Source organism: Sitodiplosis mosellana, unplaced genomic scaffold (genome assembly GCF_009176505.1).
Source record: "Sitodiplosis mosellana isolate CC-2019 unplaced genomic scaffold, AAFC_SMos_1.0 Smas_scaffold_38, whole genome shotgun sequence".
In the NCBI taxonomy this organism is placed as follows: Eukaryota; Metazoa; Arthropoda; class Insecta; order Diptera; family Cecidomyiidae; genus Sitodiplosis; species Sitodiplosis mosellana.
Window position 1 is genome coordinate 1,065,044 of NW_022595280.1, and position 25,294 is coordinate 1,090,337.

Below are 25,294 nucleotides of genomic sequence, written 5' to 3' on the forward strand. Positions count from 1 at the left end.
ACACACACACACACACGCAAACTACATTGCATTTTATCCAATCAACAGCAACAATTGCAACAACGAAAGCGACACAAACATTTTCCACACACATTGTGTTCAAATATGTATGGATGTGTGTTGAAATCGATGCTAGAAAATTGATTTTACTTCCAATTGCCACAGCAACATTTATTATTTATGCCTGTAACATGTTCTAATTGCATCGGAAAAAAGAGGGCAGTAAATTCAATTTTGTTTATAGCCAAATTGACATTTTCAAATGCACACCGAAACGGTGTATCGTATTGAATATAAATAGCCAGAAATGAGCATACATTCTTTGGCAATCATCGCAAAATTCAATTAAATTGGATAAATTATTTTTTCGATGTGAAATTCCGTCAGTAACTGAAAATAGAAATACAAGCGAACACAGTGTTATGTGAACCGAGCATTAAACGTCACACAACGAACGACGGCTGAAACTGAACCGTTTTGACGCAGGGCTGTCATACATTGAACTCTGTCGATTTTCATTCGTTTTTTTCATTCTGTTTTGAACATTTTCTAATTTTTTCTTTCGAATAAGAAAATAAATTTAAAAACTTAGCAAATTCCAAATTTTTTAGCATTTTTCCCAGCTTTTTTCCAACTCAAATCGGGCTAGATGTCATTGAGTTGACAGTGCGATGTCGAACGGCGCAGATCCTCCCCAAACGATGAGCCACTTCGAAATGAGAGTAGTAATACTGTGGAGCAGACAAGGTCGACCGTATGTGACCAATTCATATTGGTTTCGGTGAGACTGAAGAGAAAAGAAAGAAAAAGATTGTATCGAGTATAGGAGATTTCTCATTTCAGCAGTCGCCATTTTGCAGAGCTCCGCGTATTGAACGTCAAGTCAATAGCCAGTTTTTCTCGGGTTATTTTTTTCTTCTCACTTTTGGTAAAGTGGCCAGAAAGAGTAAAACTGTGTATGGGATTGTGTGTGCAAAGTGAACCGTCGTTAGCAAAAGACGAGGAAACAAATAGAAAAAAAATTATAAATTATTCTTCTCTTTTTTCGTTTCTTCTTCGACGAAATGTTTATATGAGAAAAAAACAACATCCAACCAAAATAAACAAATTGTGAATTTTTTTTTTCGGATCAAATTTATAAATCGGCTGATAAACAACAATCAACAACAACATCACCAATCATAATAAGCCAGCGAACGAGAGAAAAAAAATAATAAACCTAAGCACGGGAACAGAAGAAGAAAAAGAAAAGAAAAGAAAAATTCAATTCACTTGTGCGGGAATTCTTATTTAAATTCCAATTTGATAGTAAAACGAGAGTGACAGAGAGTATAAAGTCCTTCACAGTCTCGAACACTGGAACTTAAAGATAAATGTGAACACAGTAATTAAAAATTCAAGAGAAAATCATTGAGAAACCGAACGAAAAAAGAAGAAGAAGAAAACACAGCGACAAGCGAGAGAATTTAATTTATCGATAATATTTATCGCAAATTAGGTTACTGTTTTTTGAATAAAAAAAAACAACACGGAAAAGAAGTAGACATACACAAATATTTTTTTTTTCCCAGTTTTAGTCGTCAGTTCATTTTATTGCTATTCTATATGTGTTTTCCATAAATGTCATCATCATAAATACACTATGCGAATTTATATTTAACGAAGAGAACAGCAATCAGCAAGAGAATTTTTTTTGTTCTAGTGTATTGAATACGATTTGGATCAGTGTATGTGTGCGCGCGCGAATCATAAACTTAATCGGAAGTTCAAAGCGAAAAGTTTCCGCTATATAAATACATATTGAGGGAGACAGCGACGAGCGAATTTGAAAAATCGATTGCATCGGAAGTTTTGTACTGCGAGTAAAGAGAGAGATAGAGAAGAAAAAATCGATATAGGATTCAAAAGAAATATAAAGAGAAAAAGAAAACGGTGAAAAGAAGCCCAATAAAAAAAATTACAAGTGGAACACGCTGGACTCGAAAAAGGATTTAAATTCAATAGAAATGGGTAACAACGCAACATCGGCCAACAAAAAGGTCGACGCCGCCGAAAGCGTCAAAGAGTTCCTCGAACAGGCCAAAGAGGAGTTCGAGGACAAGTGGAAGCGAAATCCGACCAATACCGCCTGTCTGGACGACTTTGAGCGAATCAAAACGCTGGGCACCGGTTCGTTTGGTCGTGTCATGATTGTGCAACATAAGCCGAGCAGCAGTTTTTATGCGATGAAAATTCTCGACAAACAAAAAGTAGTGAAATTGAAGCAGGTAGAGCACACATTGAATGAGAAACGAATCCTACAAGCCATCTCGTTTCCATTCTTAGTCAGCCTCAAATATCACTTCAAAGACAATTCTAATTTGTACATGGTGCTAGAGTATGTGCCAGGTGGTGAAATGTTTTCACATTTACGCAAAGTCGGCCGATTCTCTGAGCCACACTCACGCTTCTATGCCGCACAAATCGTTCTTGCATTTGAGTATTTGCACTATTTAGATCTTATCTATCGCGATTTAAAGCCAGAGAATCTATTGATCGATTCGCAGGGCTATCTCAAAGTGACCGATTTTGGGTTTGCGAAACGTGTCAAGGGCCGTACATGGACATTGTGCGGTACACCCGAGTATTTGGCGCCCGAAATTATTCTCAGCAAAGGTTACAACAAAGCCGTCGATTGGTGGGCACTTGGTGTACTTGTTTATGAAATGGCCGCCGGTTATCCGCCATTTTTTGCCGATCAACCGATTCAAATTTACGAGAAAATTGTGTCGGGCAAAGTACGATTCCCATCGCATTTCGGTTCCGATCTCAAGGATCTGCTACGGAATCTATTGCAAGTCGATTTAACCAAACGTTATGGCAATTTGAAAGCGGGCGTAAATGACATCAAGAATCACAAATGGTTTGCATCAACCGATTGGATAGCCGTATTCCAAAAGAAAATCGAAGCGCCGTTCATACCGAGATGCAAGGGCGCTGGTGATACTAGCAATTTCGACGATTACGAAGAAGAAACCCTTAGAATTTCAAGTACTGAAAAATGCGCCAAGGAATTTGCCGAATTTTAGACTCTTATCATTGGGATATATTTAATATAAAATACATTTAAATATAACTGATAAATGAATTTTGTGTTAAACAGATGAAGAAGAAAAACAAAACAAACAAAAAGTAATAATTAAACAAATTGTGCGTCTGTGTGTTTCATTCGTTTTTATAAATAATAATTTAAAAAAAAAACAAGTAAAGTAAAAACATAGTAATAATAATAACAAGGAACATAACACTAAATGGACATTCACAACAACCAAACAGAATAAAAATTGAACAGTTCAAACCGCAAAAATGGAACACGAATGAGCGAGAGGGAGCTTGAACACAAAAAAAAATAGTCATAACGAGATCGCGAAGCGGAAGTAGAATGAAAAGTAAAAGTCAAAGCCACACACATACATCATCGTGAGAATAATGCAAATGAGTGCAGAGATATGCAAGCGAAAACACCATGCAGACACCCAACCGAAACAGAAAGAAAAATCAATTGCAATTGAAAGTCAATGCACCAGAAAAAATGCGAGAAAAAAGTCGACGGCACCAACAACAGCAGCAGCAGCAGCAGACAAACCAGCATAAAAAAAACCTGCAAACATTCATGCACAATCAATACTAGCGAACCGGTGCTCGTTGTGAGCACCTACGACACCAGCCATCGCAAAAACCGTCGGATTTATTCATCATACAACAAACTACGTAGCATCAGCTCCAGCTCTGGATTATGCATATTTGAATGTAAGCATACGATTTTTCAAAACAAAAAAAAACCAAAAAAAACCGAACTGAATTTGGCTTTCGGTACTTATATGTCATTCAACTCTCAGTGTGTGACACTCGCTCACCATCATCATCATCATCATCACCACCATCGGCTATCGCAAAGCCCATTCTCTATTTGTCCAGTTGTGCTTCTCATACTCATTTATTCATCATAATATTTAAGGATCGCCTCAAAACAAACAAATATACAAATAATCATATGACATTCACCATTCGCATGTTTAATCGACGTCTAACCAACAAACAAAAAACAAATGAAATCAAAGAGTTTAATCATAGTCACACATAAATAAGTATATTGAAATAATAGCTCACAATCACATAAACCGCAAAATCATCATCGACGTTTACGGCAAAGCAACAGAGTAACAAATCACCTTTAGAGAAAGAAATTCCTGTAAATCTACTAATAGCATTGACTTTGACATTACTAAATGATAAAAGCTGCTGAGCTAAATAGACTAATCGATTTTTATTGAACATGCACGCATCGCTAACGACCGACGAATAACAAATGAAGTAACCAAAATCTAAAACAGCAACTACATGAACTGGATTGAACTTTTGCCAGAGTTTATTTTTCTTCATTTTATTTATTCGGAATGTGAATCGAAAAGGGGACAAGAAAAAGAAACGTTGTGTTTAATTTGCAAGACCGTATTTATATTTTATTTTCAAAAAAAAAAAAACTGAAGACTTTTCGCGGCTGTGTGTGAATGTGTCAAGAGTCATATGAGTCGATACGTTTTTTTAGTCCTAAAAACAAACAAAATGTGCGTGCGAAAAAAGAGAGAAATGTCCAATGTATCTCTGAGCAATAAATTTACAATCGTGATCATGTGAGTGTGTTTTAAAAATCACGTGACAACGTTCCCAATCGAACCAAAGAGGGAAAAAAGACACAATTTTTTTAAGCACTTCAAATATGACAACATCGACCATATAAACAGCTCATTGTGGCTCTTACTCATGACATTTTAATTTATTGGTTCAAAATTCGATTTGTATCCCTATTTCGATACCGAGCGGCGGGAGGATAATTGGTGTCAACAATTTCGGGACAAACCACATAAACATTCGAACTTGATGTTATTAATCAGATTATAAACCGAAACACCTTTATCGTTCTATCGCTCGCTCACTTGCGCTGCGCCGTCTCCGCTGTTTCAGAAGACAGGAGAGAAAGAACAGTACAACCCAGAGGTTTGTGGTGCGGTGACAAAATGTTTTCAATGTGTGTTTTTATGTATGAGTGAAAGCCTCTCGGACCGAGGCTGAATGGAAGTCAAGCGATAAATTGAGCAGAAGCCACAATTCAACATTCGCAACAGCACTAAGCTGTGTGGCAATGGCAAATGGCAAAAATTTAATCGATGTAATGGCCCTTGATGAAGTTAAAAACAGAAATGGCAAACACCATGAGCTGTGTGTGTGAGAGACGAACACGTTCATTATCACCTACATAAAAATTATTTGTAATTTGAACTCTTTGCATCGAATAAAAGCGGAACAACATTTTGTTCTCAACTCACATCACAGACAGTGAAAGATAATCGACTCTAATTTGCTCGGCATTCAGATGGTTAAGGAAGAAATCGATAGTGTTATTGAAGAACAAGAGGGCGCGAGCGCGCGTTCACAAGTAAACAAATGCAGTAGACTTGCCCCCAACGTGCAATAATCCAAACGCGAATCGATTTGAAAAAATGAAAAGCCACAAATTAAATATTGAATCTATTTGAAATTCCAATGAACCATTGACCTATCAACACCACCGCCACACACAGACACACACACCGTCGTTGTTGCTGCTGACGCTGCCAAAGCTAATCAATCAAGAATGAGCCACAGCTGTTCATTTCGACCGTGCAACATAAAGACATCGAATTTTAATGAAATTATGTTATCGCGAACACTTCCTCCTACACCTTTGTTTGCGAACAAACGGTCTATAACTCTCAAGTGTTTTCATCAATACCGCGGAGAGCCTCACATACCGATTTGTGGAAAACGTGGGACGAAAATAGATTTTGTAAACATGAGCAACAGCCGCGATGATAAATTTCTGGAGGTATGTTATGATCACATATTAATCCCCCGTCCCCTCTCCCCAATCTGAAAACTGATAAAGAAAATCCCTAGCAACCGAAGTACATTAAATATGCGAGCGAAAAGAGAACAAACGAGTAGATATATTATACCCTTGCAAGTACAGTAGATTTCCGTATAAAAAAATGGAATGCCTTTAATTGAAACGACTACTTCTTGTGTTTCCCACTCTCTTTTGTTATTATCTTTTGTACTGTGTACTCTATATAATTAATTAGTTTGCATTTCCATTGATTTATCGACCTATGACATTTTCTGTTTGTAAATGGGCGTGTGAGCTAGACAAAGTACTGTTTTTTTTACTGTGCCATCTTCATTTTAGTCTAATCCGTACACAATTCGTCTGTGTTCTATGGTTGTTCTGCTATGAACCTGTGGAAAATTCGACCTTGAGAGCGACAGAATAACATCGTTAGACAATTGTGGATGAAGAAAGTGAGAAAAATGCGCGCACACACACCGTAGCGCATAATAAATATATTCCCAAGTTTGATTCAATGGATCGCACTGGTAAAATGAAATGAAAAATGAATCCAAACATTGAACACACAAAAAAGTGAAACAAATTCCAAAGAATACTTTAAGCGATACACTTCACATCATCACCGCTTAACAATTGTATCACATCATCACAGTGAGTGTGGTAGAGAAAGAGAGAGAGAGAGAGAGAGAGAGAGAGAGAGAGAGAGAGTTGGCGTTTATGTAACTAAATTTTATCGGCTTCACTAAGCATCTCTCGCAGTGTATGCAAACACAACTACAGTCGCCGCCGGAGTCGATTTGTTGTTGTTGTTGGTTCAGCCAGAGCGCCAAGGCTCTTTTTTCGCTAGTTCACTCGCTCACTATGTTGTGGCCGAAGCAAGCAAGGGAGAGCGAACAAAAAAGCCCGTATGCCTGCTCCATCGTACACTCGTTTCTTTTGTACTGTATTTGCTGTAGCTACAATTGCAATTGAGCTCGAATTCTCTTTCGCTCTGGTTATTAGAACAATGTCGAGTGCGTATATACATCTCGGAAAATATTTTCGATGACCATGCTCCATACGTAATTCCTTAACGGTATCAGTACCACTACTCTATACAATGGACAACAAAGAGAGCATGGCATGCTATAGCATGACATCCGTACTGTGTATGTTGTGTATACACAGCATATATATACGTATGGTCGAAATCGGTCGATATTTTGTGTGTTAGTGTGACGTCAGCACCCGAAAACAACCCATCCAAAAAATCAGTATAACAATTCATATATACACGTTTCGTTCACTGATAAAACTCCATAATCTGCACTCTTACACACTGCGACCCGTCGTCGCACGTTTTCATCGCCTCCTCCAGCGCTCTCTCTCTCTCTTTCTCTCTCTCGTTTTGATTGTGTACACCGAAATTTTGATGTTTTTCTGTATTGATTTTCCTCATTGCCATTGAAATTGTTGTTGTTATTGTTGGTGTTTTACGAGTTTTATCAAGCGAACCGTTTTTTCTCTCTCTCTTCGTCTCTCCTTGTTTTATAGGCAATGTCAAAATTCTATGGTCGGTCCTTCTTTTCGTCTATTTCTTCCATATAAATATTCCCTTCTGTTTTTCACGATGAAAACAAAAAAAAAGTTTAATGGAATTCTTTACACGTACGGAACATTCTAACAAACGCTACACGAAATTCAAATACGAAACAGCCGCGAATGGCGAAGAACAGGAGAATATAGAAAAAAAAAGTTGACGGTTTTGAAAAAAAGAATTGGAAGCAAATTAGAAATTTGTGTGTACTTGAAATGGTACAACGGTGACGTATTATTTTGCCGGAGTGTGCGCTTCTTTTTAATTCCGTCAATTGAAATAAATAAATGGTTTTAATTCAACTTTCAAACAAGTGGAAATAAAGTTGGTTCTTATCGTAATTTCTAATTACAATTTCCCCCCAATTCGTGGAAGTAATGACAATCCGGCATTGAAATATAATAGCAAGTCACTTACCAACGCACGTTCCACATTGTCTTTTGGCGTGCACTGTTCCCTATGGGCGATATACATATACACACAAAATGGATTAATTCAAATGTTACCCAAATGAAATCTTTACTGTTTCGGAATGTTCAAGAAAGATTTTCCGGGAAAATTTTTTGCATCATGTTCTGTTTCAATGACTTACTTTTCCAAATGTATGATGACGTATTTTCAGTTACTTGACGCACTTATTCTTACATTATACTGTGATGCTATTCCGCACTGTATCTGTTTCAATGAAAAATGGCTTTGTTTTCTCGAGAATCAATCTTGTATATGCAAGAAGAGAGAGAGAGCCAGAGCAGACGAGCGAGAATTGAGTGACATGCCCATCACTACTATCACTGCCAGTGATCATTGGTTCATTGTTTCATTTATTTCGAATAATTAAATTTTTTATTATAGATTCAGAATGGTTTTCAATGGATTTACGGTCTGTTAGTTTCTCATTTTGTGGCACTTACAACAGTAAATGAAACATTTTCCAATTTTCTCTCTCTCTCCCTCTCACTCACTCACAGTCCACACTCACGCCATACACACAAACACATAACGCTTCACCTAGTTCCATTTTGATTGTTTTTCATTAAAATATTTTGCGCCCATGTTTATGATGTGCAAAACGATTTATATTTCATTTTCAGGATGTTTTGTGTTGGGTGGGTATTCGTCGATTTGCGTAACCCATTCAGACAAAGTCACAGCACCGGAAAAAAAAACAGTTGAATGGATGAGAGAGGTGCAAAGCGAGGGAGATAGAGAGAGAGGGGGAATTTTCCCGGTTGAAAATGTGAGCACATTGGCGACAGACATACAACACCGAATACATTTGTTGCCAATGGTTATTCTATTTATTTTTTGCATACCATCTCTGGCATTTGCCCACACACAGTTGGCACTGTTCATTCACTCATTATCACTTGCTTTGCTGTTGTGCCCCCGATCACCGTCTCTCGTCTGGCTAATTCACTGTGTCAAGTGACAATCGCATGTACGGAGAAGAAACGGAGAAAAAAGCGAATAAAAACTTTTCAAACTGCTCCAAATGTGAACGGGTCTTTTCTGCACATTTTACATACATACACGAACATTGGTTCAACGTCGATTAAGGGAGACAAACGATCTGGAGCAATGACGCCATTAATAACAATCGAACAATTGAAATGCAATTATTGTCGTTTTTTTTTCTCCAACGTTTCTTCCGATTTCGAAAAGTTTTTCTCTCATTCGATCGTTGCTAATTGAAACGCTTGTTGGATTCTGTTTCGGTTGTAAATGAATTGCGCCACCACAATCTGCTGGAAGTTTGTTTTTGGTTGAGTGTGTCGAGTTGGTGTCTTCTTCTTTTTTTCGAAAAATGAAAAAAATTGTTTGTGTTCCACTCAAATAAATTGAAAAACTTTTCAAATCGAAAATGCCGGATCAAATTAGAGCGACATCGAACAGCAATGTCAACGAATGTATAGCTTACACCAATATTCTATTTTCAGCTCTCTTAACTCAAATTTGTATATACACGCTCAGCTCAATCGAAAGTTTAGCGTTGTGCGTGCTACTCGTGTCCTCATTTCTTGTGTCATCCATACACACACTCACACAGCAAAATGTCACACAAAACAAAGTCACATCAATTTTGATGCAATAACAATGGAGAATTCAATCAATAATTATTGTTTTCTCTATTCAAGAAAATTATCAAAATAGCATGAATATTAGAATTCATTTCTTGACAGCGAACCGCTCATACGCACAAGCGACCGAAATATGCGTAGAAAAAGATGAAGAAAATGTACGAAAAAAAAAATCGAAATCGAAACAGAATGAGAAGACTGAAGAGCCGAAAAATTGAACATGACAATAGGTTTGACAAGTGCTATCGCTAATTCGGTCAATATATTCTGCGTAGTGAAGCACACTTGTTCGATGTGCCAGTGTGTTTAAGTGTTGTTGTTATGGTGGTGGTGGTTGTTCTGTTTCAACGAGAACCATCTGCGGCTTTCAAGTCGAAACTTTCGACAAAATATTTCGATGCGTTAAATGTTAAGCAGTCAAAATGCCATTCTGGCCATAGATGTCCAATATTAAGTGATGGTTCTCTCTCTCACTTACTCATTCATTTGAATTCAAGCATATATTGCCGCAAACCAAATGATTGAATGTGTAGATGAGTACCGTATTTTGTAGTGTACAAAAGAATACCCTGGCAAAGAAAAAAAATTGAAAATCACAAAGCGAACACAAGAAGCCCATTGACTATATTTTGAAATGACAGGTAGTTCGGTTATTTTTCTTTTTCTTTTCCTTCCATTCTCTCTGCTTCCATTGAATATCAATGTTATTTTAAAACCCAGCTCCATTTTTGCCTCAATCCAAAATATGAATGTACATATAGTGGTTCATCCATGCCTGGCCATGCCTTGCCATGCATGTACCTTAACACGTTTTCTCTCTAACTTCAGCGATAGCCCACAAATGTTGTGAATATTGTATGAATTAAGTTTTAGACGAGCGAGAAGAAAAACAGAAGAAGCAACGATTGCTGTGTTTGAGTTTTTCATTTGCCCTTTTCATTATTTGATGAAGATTTTGCGTTGGGAATCGTTGACACGATCGACATAATTCCAAGGTTCAATTGAAGTTTCATGCTGAGCACACAAGTGAGAATGTATGTTAGTTCGACGCTCGAAATTCGATATTTCAGATAGACATGAGCATACCGCCCGTTCCAAAATTAAATGAAAATCAATATCAATTCGAAATGAAATGTACTACCTATCGTACCTGACTACAGAGAGGTAACAACAACAGCAGTACACACACAAGAGCCCAAACTAACTGTGAATAAAATTGATTGTGAACGTTGGCTGAATGCGATTGTGCGTATTTTATTTATATATTCAGAATAGTTATTGCCAGAGAGTGAGTGTGTGTGTATATTAATATGAATTGAAACAAGTGTTTCGCCCGTCGTCTTTTACTATTTATTACAGCTACGTGTATTTTCCCTTCCCGATAAAATACGAAACCATTCGAGTGTGTGTGCATGGGATTTTTGATACACACAGAGAGTGACTAGAACGTGTATGTATGGTGTGTTTGTGTTGTCACCTCTATCTAAATTCCAAATATGTGATAATGAAGCATTCATTATTATCATTTGAACGCTGCAAACAAAAACCAACAATTTCCTATGATAATAAATTGGTCTGTGCGCTATTCATCACTCACTCGGCGATATCTGTGTCGATATTCACACAGCAGCGATGGCTGTACGTGTATTATTCGCTTCGATGGAGAGAGAGAGAGAGAATGTTAATTCGGCGAAATCCATTTGGCTATATACAATACGACCAGAGAGATAACAATAATAACAATTATGAGCTCAAATAAGAGCAATAATTCATATTCTCTCTAAGCACTCGAATGAGCGAACGAGCGAATAAGCAAAAGATAGAGATATAGAGAAACACAGAGAAATTTCATAAAACTCGCTTTATTCACGCACGTCACATACGCATTTGTCTGGAGGTAGGCAAAAATTCGACATTCCAAAAGTGTTTGACATTTTGTGACGGAGTCAAAAACTGCCGAAAATTTGAACACTCCTTTTTACATGGAATGTTTTTGAAACATTACTGAATGCTATCGCATGGTCCATAGCACTTCTTTGACGCAGGAACGAAGCGTATGAATGCGATCAAGCGTCGGATAACAAATGAATAAAATTTACATTATAACAGCCGTGATGTGTGCGCGTTGAGCGGCACTCTTTTGTGAGAACATGATTCAACGCAATTAAAATCTTCCATTATTTGTTATTTTCATGTGTGCGCAACTAAGTCCATGTAGCCAAAAGCAATCGAATCAAGGAAGAAATTCAATGGCATTAGACGACATGCCAAGATAGCGCACACAACTGACATAGTATACAAAACACACTGTGCACACTGCCTACAACTGATCGGGAAAAGGAAAGAGCAAAAGAAAGCGAATATTGTTTATATATTTATTATCAACAAAATTCACATAATTATCAGCGTTAGTGCGCTTTGAGTTCTACCTTGCAAGTTTTTAACTTGTTTACTGCTCACTTACACACCCGGCTCTGACGAAATACTTTTTTTTATTCACTCTCTCTCTCTCTCTCTTTCTCTTCGTTTGACGTGATGAAAAGCAATAAAATATTAGCGAGTTGCCTGTCATTCTCGCAACGCCGAATAATTCATCAAATTATGTACGGTGTATGTGTGTGGTTTGGTTTCTAAAGTAACAAGCAGAAGCTCAACGCACTTCAAGTGAAAATTTATAACAGATAAAAGCGCAACACACTTAACTGCATGACAAAAAATGGATGCGCAATGGTTGAAGGCTTGCACGACACGATTTCATTGAGTTCAATTTTTATGCTCGATTCATAACTTGATGCTAGCAATGCCCAAGTATTTAGACGACCCTAAAGAACCTTTTTTTGCACCAAGCAATTACCATTCAACATTTTGAATGACTGAGATTCAGTCAATTCAATGGTTGTTATGCCACCCATTGAATTGCATTCAATCGGCGAATATGGTGGAAAAAGCAGCGAATTTCGTGAGAGAAACATGGCTTCATTAGACGGTGCCAATGAATTTGTCCTTAGCAAAGTCAAAAAGCGTTCGGAAAAAAGGGATGATTTAAGCTCTACAAGAGAGATAAAGATAGAAAGAGGAAGGAAAAGAACGGAGAAGAGAAAGAAGGAAGAGCCAACGAGAATGAGAGGGAAAATCAAATGCGAAAAAAGGAGCACAAATCATGAAATCAAATCCAACGTGCAATTAAGAACATTGTTTGCATTTCAGAGCGATAATTCTCATTTCGTAAAATGTTTCCATTTCTTGTTTTCATTTAATTATTCCGCCATTTGCTATTATTTGAATTTGTGTTAATCTAATTTTGCCTGGTACCCATTCAAATGTAAAGTGTATTGCTGTTGCTTGGTGCACTTTTACGGAATGGAAAACTGATGATTCAACCTTCTAGCCAGAGAATTCTTTTCATTTCTTACATATTCTCTGCACTGTCTCTTCATTGTGAATTTTCAAGAGTGGCGCAACCACAGAGAATGAGTCGAATGGATGATACCGAGAGAAATGCGAATATATCACAATCACAAACACACACACACACACACACACACACAAAACCGAGTCATGGAAAAACCTATTCAAATCTTTGTGTATATGGTTTTTTTTCTTGCTTCATCTTTTCTCTCTTGTATTGTTCGGAATCTTTTTGTTAGTTTTCGTATTGTGGTTTCGTTTTGAGTGCGACTTTGTGATTTTAGGCAAAGTAAACAAAATAAACGAACAAAAAAAAACTGAATAAGAAAAAAAAGCACGTTGAAGTTTTATTTTTGGAACTGATGTGCGTCAATACGGCCACTGTATTTCAGCATCGAATTTCACTAATCATAAGATTAATTTCACTCGACGTAAAAAAATTTGCGACGGATATCTTGAATCGATGTTTATTTATGATTTTGTTTCCTATTTACCAGCCAAATATCATAACAATAGCAACAGCAACAACAATGTGTCAAACACTTTGACCTTCATTGCGACCGCAACAAATCGTTAAATTAAGAAATGTTTTGTGAATGAACGAATGAAGGAAAAAAAATTATGAACTAAAATTAATGTTCGTTTGAATCATAATTAAAGATAAACGATAGATAAAGAGAAGGCTTGTGAGAGGCTTGAAAAACGAGCAGCGAGAAAGGGAGAGCAAAGTTCGGTGATGATTCGGCTATTCGGTTGACTTGGATCCAAATGTATCAAATAGATTTTTCGGCATTGTTTTGCACACATGGGTCACCGTGAATTCAAACCAAACCGAACGGAATGTGCACATTGGATGTACAACAATTGTATGTCGCGAGTGTGTAAGTGTATGCGCGCCGCTATATCTCACAAATGGCGGCCATTGTGCTTGCTACCATTGTGTTGTCAATATGTGTCCATTCAGAGCTTAATGCTCATAAAATCAATTTGGTTATTTATCATTTATCAACAAAATGCCTCGTATGCATGTGTGACAGGTTTCATTGGTATCGTTGATTCATCAGTCATTATATCCGCTCCATTCTCATCCGATAAGCTCATATGTAACCAACAGTGCATTCTGGCAATTCATCATCAAACACATAGACTCTCACACGCACGATACACACACACACACCCGCTCGCTAGCTAACTCGTAATTTGAACGATTGAGTGCCAACATGATGACGATTAATCCTATCGACTTTTGTGTAATTAATTCGGTATATAATCGGTGGCGTTCTGCTTCATATCTCGCGTGACATACTCAACGCTCACACATTTAGATAAATGCCAGCGGCACACAGACGATAACAGCAACAGCAAAAAATCCCCCATACGCTTGTAAAATTCCTAGTTGCACATGATAAAAACGTTTGTGATTTTAATCTCCTTCCTCTCTTTCCTCGCACTCTCTGCCACTGTCGCTCGATTTTGCCAACGCTAAATATTGCGCTAGGCATTTGCTCAGCCATATAAATATTCACTAATGCCGAAATCATTCAGAGGACAAATCAAATGGTTTCGACAACGAAAATTGAAAATATAAATTTTGCCGCCGCAGTATTTTATTGAGTCGGGTTTTCCTCACTGCGAGACATTTTCAGCCAATGTGTACATGAGCGCGCACAAATCTACGCGCATAACGCGTCAGATTTATCGGATTACAAATGTTAGCAATTTGTACTCTCTCCCTCTCACTCTCACTTGGGCTATAAATAGTTGTGCGAGTGTGGAATATGTCGAATAGAGCGGATTGTCTCATCGCAACACATCACGGTGGCCATTAAGGTTCACACACCGAATAACATCGCGCATTATGACTAAAAGACTAAAATAACATATATATTTTGTCTCGCAAAAGCAGCCATTTACTCGAAAATAATTGCGGTTCCAAAAACCATTTTCGCTTTGGCTAAATTTAAAACTCAAACCTGTTTTCAATGCAGGCGCGCGCGCGTGCGTCCGACCGTTTTCTTCCTCTTCTAGTAGCCTTCATAAAAACATCGTCGCGCGTAAGATGAAGTTATTCTATTTGAATTATATGTTTGCTGGCAACCACAACAACAACAGTAAGAAGGAAAAAAACTGAGCAGCTCGAACGAATATAAAAATAGCTCGCCATCAAATCGCATCATATCAAATCGAAAACACACTGGTTGGTCTTTCTTATCAGTTTTATTCAAATTCCGTTCGCAATATTCGCTTTTTTTCGCTGCTACTAGTGCCGCTGCTGACGCTACTGCTATTCAGATGTGACTATATACACTTAAGCGCATCAATGTATTTTCTCTGTCTCTTTCGCATTTTACTCACATAGATCGTCCTCTGAATGTTCGACGGCATTTCTCGCTCGTTGCTCCCATTATCATCTTCTTTTTATGATTGAAATTTATGCGTTGTTGCTCTCGCTTCATTCCATCGGTCGGTCGTCAATTGTGTTCCGTTTTTTTTTTCTATTGCGATATTATACATGTGGCCAAGCATGGCCGATGCTGCATTGGCTTTGTGTAGAGCGCCGAGAATAAGTGAGCGACAGAGTGGACACAGAGAGAGTGAGTGAGTGAGTGAGTGAGTGAGTGAGAGCGTAATTTGGAAACTCACTTTTCAGATTAGTATATGATTTAAGTGAAATATGCGACACAATGGGATTCGTCGATGTGGATAGGCTCTTACAGATTTGTCGCCGGGTCTGCAATTCAATATGTCAAATAGACTAATATCAGGCACAGAGCAATATTCAACAATCAAAAAACGTTCTCGGTTCTCGAGCTGAGCGCGCTCTTGCATACACAAAAGAAATTGGAACCAAAATAGCCAGCAAACAATACCAGCTAAAGTTCAAACCAAATTTCATCGTCATCGCCTTCGTCGCTTTTTTGTATCGTTTTCCGCGAATAAATCGACTTTTAAATTTTTTCGTCCAATTTATTTTTGCTGATAAAAGTAACGGAGCCTCTGCTCATTCTGTTTTTTCTTCTACTGGCACGTCAAACGTGGGGCTGATAATCTATATTTTTTTTATCTCGAGTGTGTTCATTTTACTCTCCGAATCACGCGAATTCTATTTTTGAAAATTAAAATATCAGCAACATTTAAAATTAATTCGATTCTTCGACCCCAAATCATCAAATATGTTCGTTCACAGTTCAGTCAGTGGTGCAAATGATACATGGGCGCAGCGACCACGGCAGCAAAAAGTGTGTCGAATCCGTTATACCGATGGTAAATATTAATGATGCTGAAGGCGATTCATTTAGCGCCTTTTCTCAACGCGCTTCTTTCAATCCATGACGTTCCGGAGTCCATGCATTTGCGGTTGGAACTTCCTCAACTCATTTTGTAGCCACTGTGCCATACAGAAATTATGCCAAACCTTCTTAATGATGTTTTGGTTTTGATCTTCTGGGTCGCTAAAAATGACACGGAGGAAAAACCATGCAAAAAAAACAGAAGAAATTTTATTATTCGATACTTCTACATGGAGAGAGAGCGCGTTTGAATTATAACGACGGTGAATTTGGATTGCTGCTGCTGCTGCTGTCCACTACTTTTTTCTCTTCGTATAAACGAAGGAATATAAAAATAACATCTCTTAATCGAGTACGACCCTCGAAAGCGAAAAGTTGGCCCGAGAACGGTCAAAATAACACACACACACATACCATCCAAATGTATATCCATAATAATTTTGCATGCAAAACAATTTTCGATGGGTCGGAAATAATCGAAATGAGCGAATCATTTGGGTGGCATATCGATTTTGATGGTTATTATCGATACCGAAAAATGATAATTTGGATCCGGTTAAGTGGCTGAGTTGCCGCTTCGCCTCATTTTAGAGGGATTAGACGGCCTGCTGTCAAAATCTGTTAACAAATTGTTTCCATTTTCGGACCAAAACTTGATGCAAAGTTCCATTATCCGAGTCTATGCAATGTTTTTATTTTCCATGCTTTAGCACCAAACATTCAATCCTTTGAGTGTATTAAACTCTCTTCCTCTCCCTTGCTCTCTCACTCATAGGGAAAAAAAGTTCGAATCCATCTGCACGCACATTTCGACTAATTCAATTTGTGATTTGATTTTCATGGCTCTTCAGTTCATTTCGAGATGAACATTTCCATCCAATTTTGAAAAAAGGACTAGTTTATTATTTATCAATATGGGAATGGATGTGGATTCTAGGATGCTGTGCTCATCAAAAATGGCATATTGTGGAGAAACTGTATTCTATTTGCTTTTTGATGAGAATTTCGAATAAACCAAGCTTGGCAAACGCAGTTAAGTTTTTGTGTCTTCATTTCAGTGCTTTCTACTAGCTTCAGCTCTTTTATTCCATCCCCTCTCGCGTGCGCACCCCACAAATTTTTTGACCAGCTTTCTCGCATTGGTTAAGCGAATTAATTTGTCATTGTTGTTGTTGTTGCAAATGATAAATTTCTCAATTAAAATACGTGTGCGCAACGCGCCACGACACCGTCATGCAAACATATACACATTAATTCGTTTTGTGTGTTTGTCGCTCTGCACTCATCATTATATATTCATCGCGGAGCACAAAATGCTATTTCATCTCGAAAATGCTACTCGCATATTTGAGCCAAATAATATATAGTGTCATTTAAATATCTTGTTGGCGCTGTGAATGCGAGGCGAAGAGAACGAAAAACCTTACAAAGATGCGCTCATCGAGTGAGGGAGAGAGAGAGAGCGAGGCAAACAAATAAAAAAACCAAGAAAAAGAGCGCGATTGAAATCAGAAACAATGTATGTTGAGTGCAGAGAACATGGTTGTTATTTAACGTTCCATGGAAGCTTTCAATTGATGTCAAACATACGTTTTCCGATGGCTCAGCATCCCAGCATTTCGTATCTGCGGATATATCCGAGCATATCGACGACACAAGTCACTGTATAAGTGGCGTGCGTCAATGCGCACAGCTACATCGACTACACACAAACAGAGAGTTTTACACACAAACAGAGAGCGCAGTGTTTGTGTGTAGTTGATGTAGCTGTGCACATCAACGCACACCACTTATACAGTGACTTGCATCGTCAATATGCTCGGATATATCCGCAGATACGAAATGCTGAGATGCTGAGCCATCGGAATACGTATGTTTGTTTGATGTGCATGAAAAATGAATGCAAACAATGCCGGGACGAAACCAAAGTGCTTTCCTTCGCAGTTTCACTATTGTTTCTGCTGCTGTCGCTGCCACTGCCACTGTTTGTGTGTGAGTGCACAAGTAGTCATGTATTGTAATCGTGTGGCGATGCGAGGCATTCTCTCGTAGTGCGATGCGAAAAATGAGCCAACGAATAGAATGCGTTTAAATTTTTAATGACGTGAACATATCAACGATACAACGGAACAAAACGAAACGACATCTCCCACACTGACTGCTATTATTCAGCAGCAAATAAATTGGATCGCTTGTGCTCGGAATCGTAAAGTATGGAATCAGAATGAGGATGTACTATACCGTGTGTGTGTTGATAGCGAACGTTTTTCCAATGTTGAAAAAAAATGTGTTTAGCTTTGCGTTTTCTTCGATTGTTGAATTGATATTTACTTGTGACTTCTTGTGGGCTGCATTTTAAATGACTTTGCTTCTGGTTACGGTTTCATATTATGGTGCGCGGACGCGTGCTCCAATCGTTGGAACGCCGTTCATGTCGTTTAGTTCCCACATCATTCAAGAAAAAACAAAACTTCTGATTCGGTATGGTGTGTTGTTTTTGCTCTGTTGTAAGCATATCATCAGCACTGGCATGTGCTCATAACTTCAAGCCGGAAATTTAATTATACCAAGAACAACACATCGAGAAGCGAACGAGATGGAGAGATGGCGAGCGAGCTAGCAAGCAAGCAAGCCAACGAAACAGGCGCGTAAAGCTTCACTCATTCATGTACCTCGCCCCGTTTTAACGTCATGTTTCCGTCATTGTTTTTGTTTCACTTTGGATTCATTTGAATTTTTCGCTTTTCACGTGATTTCTACGTGTATTTATGATTTACTTATTCAAACATTTAACTTGTATAGTTGAAGGCGACAGAGAGATGCAAGCCACTTCCAAACTCTTGGAAATTAGCGCACCGAACTTACAACGGTTGCTGCTGCTGTTGCTAATGTTGTTGTTGCCCACTCGGTAAATTCCCATTTTGAGCGAATGTATGCATGAATGTTGAATACATTTATGCAAATGAACGAAAAGAAATGGAAACGACGAAGAGCAAGTGACACACGAACAAATTAAGGGCAATGCTCAAAATGCGAAACTGTGTGTGGGATTATGGAAGTGTGAATAGGAAAATTCTTTCAGTTTCACTTGTAATCTGTGTTAGCATTGAATCGTAAACATACACACATATATTCAGTAATAGTGATATCTGGCTTGAATGTCATTTAAATTATATGTTTGAGCTACGAAGCACATAAACCGTGAGAGAACCGGTGCGGAATGGTTTACGAATGAAGAAAAAATACACAAGAAATAAAATTATGTTCTCATAAAATACCGAAAACATCCTTGTTTAGTTCAATTATCCCTTTGAAATTTATGAAGTGACATACATCATGCAGGCTATGAACAACATCAACAACAACAACAACAACAGAAGCTGCTCTCGGAACCTAGTTTCGAAGAAGAATTCCATGTTTTCCATGTTAAATGTGCAAAATCAGCATGCCAGCCGACAGCAGAAAATACGACGACAATGGATGAATGAATTTCTTACTTTAGCATTCCATTTTTTATGATATGACGACGAAAGTGTCACTATGTTTTCGTTGTGTCAACGTTGCGCATACATTTGAATGCTTAATCATGGTGTGAACGTGACAAAGCTTCACCGCTTATTTGTATATGCTCATTAGCACCAGCACAATGTCGCGAACACGCTGTACCATGATGTAAAACAGAAGAAAATCAAGAAGAAGAAGAAGAAGCGAAAAAAATCGATTATGCCAGTGGATTTTGTTGATTCGTAGAATAGACGGTATCACTGCCGTCACCGTCGCCAACCAATTTCGAATCCAAAATAATCTCTTTCCAATGTAATCGCAAGTCAGCAACTCCACCGAGTCAGTACATACTCAGCAGCTATATGTACGTGTATCAAGCTCACGTGCATTCTCTTTCTTGCTATCACATCAGCATACTGGCGGCTGAAATTCAAATGGCATGCAGAGCTCTTGAGCTGATGTGTTCGCTTTAATTATTTTCAGGCACTTATCCACCACTGATACACTGTTCAAACAGAAAGCGAAATGCTTTTACATTCGCATCGAATATGTATCCAAAATGGTTGTTCAAACTCTTGGTTTGTTTGTAAACGAAATCGATTTTATTCAAGCCTTTCATCAGCTGATTTCTTTTTATTTTCTGCTCAACTCGTTGCACGATTTGTCGTCAAACGTAGGTATAAACGACTGGTAGAAGCAAACAGAGCAAAATAAATGTATGTTTTTGATGTATAATACCGATTACGTCTAATGCATTCACACAAGCGACTGACTTAATTAACGTTGAATATATTTTCCAATTAGAAACTCTTTGCATGGGCACACAGCACACGTACAAACACACATACATGGACACAGAGAACAACATATGACGCCCTGCATTTGAAGTGCGTGACATCAGCACAAACCCATTGGCAATGCAAAGTGTAAATAAAAAATTTATTGAAATGCAAATCCAATCGATTGATTCAGACGAAGGCGAACATCGACTGAATATACGCAACTCCGAAACTGATTACATGCATGTGAATTTTCGATGCGGGAGGGTTGCTTGCGGGGAGGAGGGTAGTGTTTTAGACATTTTGCATGGGAACCACATTGAATTAGTGAATGAAATTGAAGCTTAAGATAGCGAACAGCACATACACACACAAAAAAAGAAAGAGAGAGAGAGAGAGAGAGAGAGAGCGAGAGAGAGAAAGAAAGAAATGACGGTGCTCGAGGTTGCATGCGCCGACACAATGGAGCAAAACTACGGTGTTGTTATTAGCAAAAATAGTTCAAAACGAAGCAAAAGGAAACAATGGCCTGAAAACCTAATACATTCAATATATCGTAAGTTATAGGCTCTTATTGTATCCTGTTCTGGGTTTTCTTGAACACGCAACGAACGCCAAACGAACATGGTTCAACAAAATTTCAGCGAAAAATTCTTCGGTTCCTTCCGCAATTGTAAAAAAGGAGGTGAAGTCATAATACAAAGCACAACCACGATGTTATAAATAAAATGTCTTTTCGGTTCAACTCACGCTAGTACATAATTTACTTTTTTTTCTTTTCTTCTGATGTTCCTTTTGCTTGTGTGTATAGTGATGTGGTTTACATGAACTAGCTTAACCATTTCGACCGATGTGTGCGAGTGTGCGCGCGCGCACTCGATTGGCTGGTCGAAACACATGAAAATGTCAGAATCAGTTTTCGGCTGATATATCGCTTTGGCAAACGTTACAGCGTAAAAGAGAACATTAAAACCGAATTACACAAATAAAAGCACAAAAACCGATTCGGAAATTTATGAGTTCGTTTCCACATGAAACACCGGATTATGTGTAGCTAGTCAGTTAACTAGCTAGCCAGTGTGCAGTGTACGGAGACGGGCGATGGAAGCGGTCGATTTGATGAGCAAGTGAGACGAGGGAAATTACATATTCAACTCGTTTCGACTATTTTCACATGTGCATTTGTATGCGTTTTGTGTGCATGCCAGAGATTTTCGCTTCATTCGCGACCGAATTCAACATGATTCATTTGATTCGGTTTTAGCGTTCTTTCCGCATTTTCGTTTGCGATTCAGTTTTAGGCTGTAAAAGTTTCGCATAACGTGACCACATTCAATTAAAGCCACATTTTGCACAGAAAATCGAAAAACGACCACAAACTGAAATGCTATCAATGCGGTACACACACAGAAAAAACAATTGGGAACGAACAGCAACAGCCGAAAAAAAGAGCAGCACATATACGGCAATGCAAAGAAAATGACAATAAAATCTTCTGGAATATGGTAAATGTTTTTTTTACTGCTAATTGGTCACTACAGTTTCATTTGTAATGCACAACCATAAAATCGCCTGTCGACCAGTCGAAACCGTACGAAAACTAGCATCACATCAACACTATGGTGCAAATGTTTGGTGTAATAAAACCAGAAGTGCCAACGACAATGTTAATGAATTTCACATCCATTCCGCACCGAGTACCGAGTTGATTTTATGGTCGACAATCGTCATCAATGGTTCGTTTTTGTTCTTCTGTTTTACTTCCGTGCTGTATGTAAAACTATGCGATATTCAAGCTGTAGTTCGTACTCATCTTCAAATATTTACCAAATATCGTTCAAATGATAAAAACCATTGAGACCGTTCCAAACCACAATGGAAAAATTTTCACCGAGTAGCCACGAAATATCCGACAGAACCTCGAAATGGTTGAGAGACCCGAAAAATAACAGAATTGTATTGTAAAATTGTAACCAGAAACAATTGAATCGTATGTATTTTTGTGCTATTGCTCGATCAAACGAACGTCACGAACAATTCGTCGACAGTTGGAAAAAGCACACACACACACAAAATGTTGTTGGTAGCGCAAAAACATCATCAAACATCAAATAGCGCTTTATTATTTGTTCATTTAAATTTTTATTATCATTACATAAACAGGCTAAATATTTGCCATTGTTGGTTTGATGTGTTTGCTATTGCGTTTTCATTTTGTCTGTGTATTTTCTAGTTGGAAACATTGTTTCGCGTCTTTTTGTCGATTTTGCTTGCTCGCTTGGTGTTCGTTTGTGCGAGTGCGGGCACAAACGCGCATGAAGGGCGAAAACCGCTAATTTCGCTCTCTTTCCACTTCTACTACTCGCATTTGCATTGAAAATGGCAAATGCTTCTAGCTGATGTTATAATTGCTCGTTTGTCTTCAATTCTCCAACTATCGATTCTAATTGTCATATGAAACAATTTACGTCGATTAAGTGGCTTGGTCCCGTTTGGTTTTTTTTTTTGTATTCTGCCGAAACGCCAATTTAAACGACACTAACTACTTAGTGTTTTACTGTTCAATGTTCTCTCTCTCTCTGGCTCACATTGGTTTTTGGCTTCTTCTTCATTTGCAGTGCTGTGGCACCGCATGATTTTAATTGCTTAATAGAAACGCAACATAAACGTTTCGAACTGGGTCGATTCGGTTTTTCGACTCGATTATAATACTCTATACCGATGATTCAAAATTTAACGTCACGTATGCCATCCACGCTGTCGCTCTCTCTCTCTCCCTGTGTCTCGAAAGTACTAAATTATTAAAGATTATTATTCATTTAGACATTTTTGCGAGCGTGTTGATTGTCCCCAGGTCACTGTTGGAATATTCATTGACCGTTGCGAGCGCTTTTGCTCTCGTTTCGGTTGCGCATTGGTATCGAAAATTGCGCACTGATCAAATTGTTTGGCTCAATTTGATCAGGGCACATTTCAATGAGGCAAAATTAAGATTTCATTTGTCACATGCACACAAAATTGAAAATGAGCTGATTGAAAATAAAGCCATTAAAAAAAGCCATTGCGCCGCGCGCAATCATGATGATAACCTATGTCTGTGTATCTCCCACTCCTTCTCTCGCTCAATTGAAAATCAGCGTAATGTATTTTGTCGCTGCATAAATATTGGGTTTTCAGATTCCTTCTAGGCATTTACCACGTGATGTGTGGCTCTCGTTTGCCATGCTGCTATTGTTTCGTACTCGTTGACGAGGATGCAGACCGATTGTCATTTTCTAGTAAGCAGATAAAAAAAAACTGAAACAATTATCGCGGTGTTTCATTTTTCTTATGACGGATAAACCGAAAAATTCAGCTGAGCAAACGTGACGTACACAATCATTTGACTTTGGTTGTGTTATTTTTTTTATTGGATTCGCAACAATATCGTAGAAAAAAGGGGGAAAAGTAGATGTTTTGTTTTCTTCTATTTTTGGGTCGATGTTTGTGTTTTCGCCCTCGACCACTCAAAGTAAATTGACGCAAAAAAAACTTTTAACAATGAGTTTAAGGATTACAAATGGGAATTTAGAAAAAAAATGTTATTGACTCTATCCACCTCAGATGATAAGTCGACGATGAACATTTCCGTGAAATTTGGCGTATTTGAGACGACCCCAAACAAAACAAAAAAAGCAATGGCCTGTGCAGCTTCAAAATCCGACACAAAATCGAAAATTGAGACCAATTATTATTACAACACCCCCACAAGCGCAGAACCGAGAGTGTAATATTTTATGGAGAGTGGGTATGGGGATGTGTATTTGGCATTTATAATGAATGGGCAAAGAAAAAAAATTAAATTCACTAATCGTTGAGGTGATCCATGACACACCGACCGACTGAACGAACCAAAGCGATAAGAAGTTGATTGAACGGTTCCGAGGTCATTGTTGTAAATTTAGTGCGCATACACCGAAAATGATGTTATTATTTAATCGTGTGTCACGATACAGTTGCATGAAGCGACACAATATATATAAATTTACCCAGGTTTTTTGGGCCGATGGTGGATAGTTTGCCAATAAAACGACGATTAAAATCGGGTGATATGCACAGTGCATTGGTCTTTTCTGTGTTTTTTTTTGTATCGAAAATGAAATGAAAAAAAGAAACACGTTTCACACTAACGAACCATCATCATCGATTAATTCACGTGAAGTGAAATTGATTTCAAATGCTACCAGGTAAATTCGATATCTGGTCACACCCGTAGCAAACAAAAAAGTCGAAATCGATTTTGACAAACCAGTTTCCACTCGGAGGTTGTTGGTTGTTGTTTTTTTCTTCTTCTTTCGACTTAATCTATTCACAAGCGCAGCAAGAAAAGCAGCAGCAGAGAAAAAAACAACTCGGTGATGGATGAAGGCGAAGCAATTTACTGTTGAATATTCAATGCTGTGTGTTCCTTACATTTCAAATATATGTCGAACGTCAACATTTCATATTTTTCCATGTTCCATTCCATTTATCGGCAGTGCGCGATTTCGTGTCATCGTTCGATACCATTAATGGCATGGCGAATAAAAACATTGCCATTTTGGTCTCTTTTGTCTATTTCACTGTTGCTTTTCATTCTGTTCATAGCACGATACAAAGCAGAATACGGCCTAGACTCAATCAACGAATCGCGAAAAATGTAACGTCTCTATATACAATGTGTCGCGCGCGCTTTTTTCTATCTCTCTCTCTCT

The 25,294-nt window shown here is 38.1% G+C and overlaps 1 protein-coding gene across 5 annotated transcripts in view; it reads left to right on the plus strand.

Moving 5' to 3' along the window:
* Positions 1-721: 721 nt before the first annotated feature.
* The window catches only part of LOC129569684 (cAMP-dependent protein kinase catalytic subunit 1), a 59,903-nt gene continuing 35,330 nt past the window's right edge, over positions 722-25,294 (plus strand). Inside the window, exons 1-3 of one of the 5 annotated variants that reach the window (XM_055448789.1) lie at positions 722-3,789; positions 8,594-8,739; positions 19,081-19,186. In XM_055448789.1, coding sequence (XP_055304764.1) covers positions 2,007-3,068 — 1,062 coding nt within the window. In that variant the 5' untranslated portion in view covers positions 722-2,006 and the 3' untranslated portion in view covers positions 3,069-3,789; positions 8,594-8,739; positions 19,081-19,186. Of the gene's footprint in view, positions 5,906-8,593; positions 8,740-19,080; positions 19,187-25,294 lie in introns of all 5 variants that reach the window. The other 4 variants (XM_055448788.1, XM_055448787.1, XM_055448786.1 and 1 more) reach the window with 4 other exon arrangements.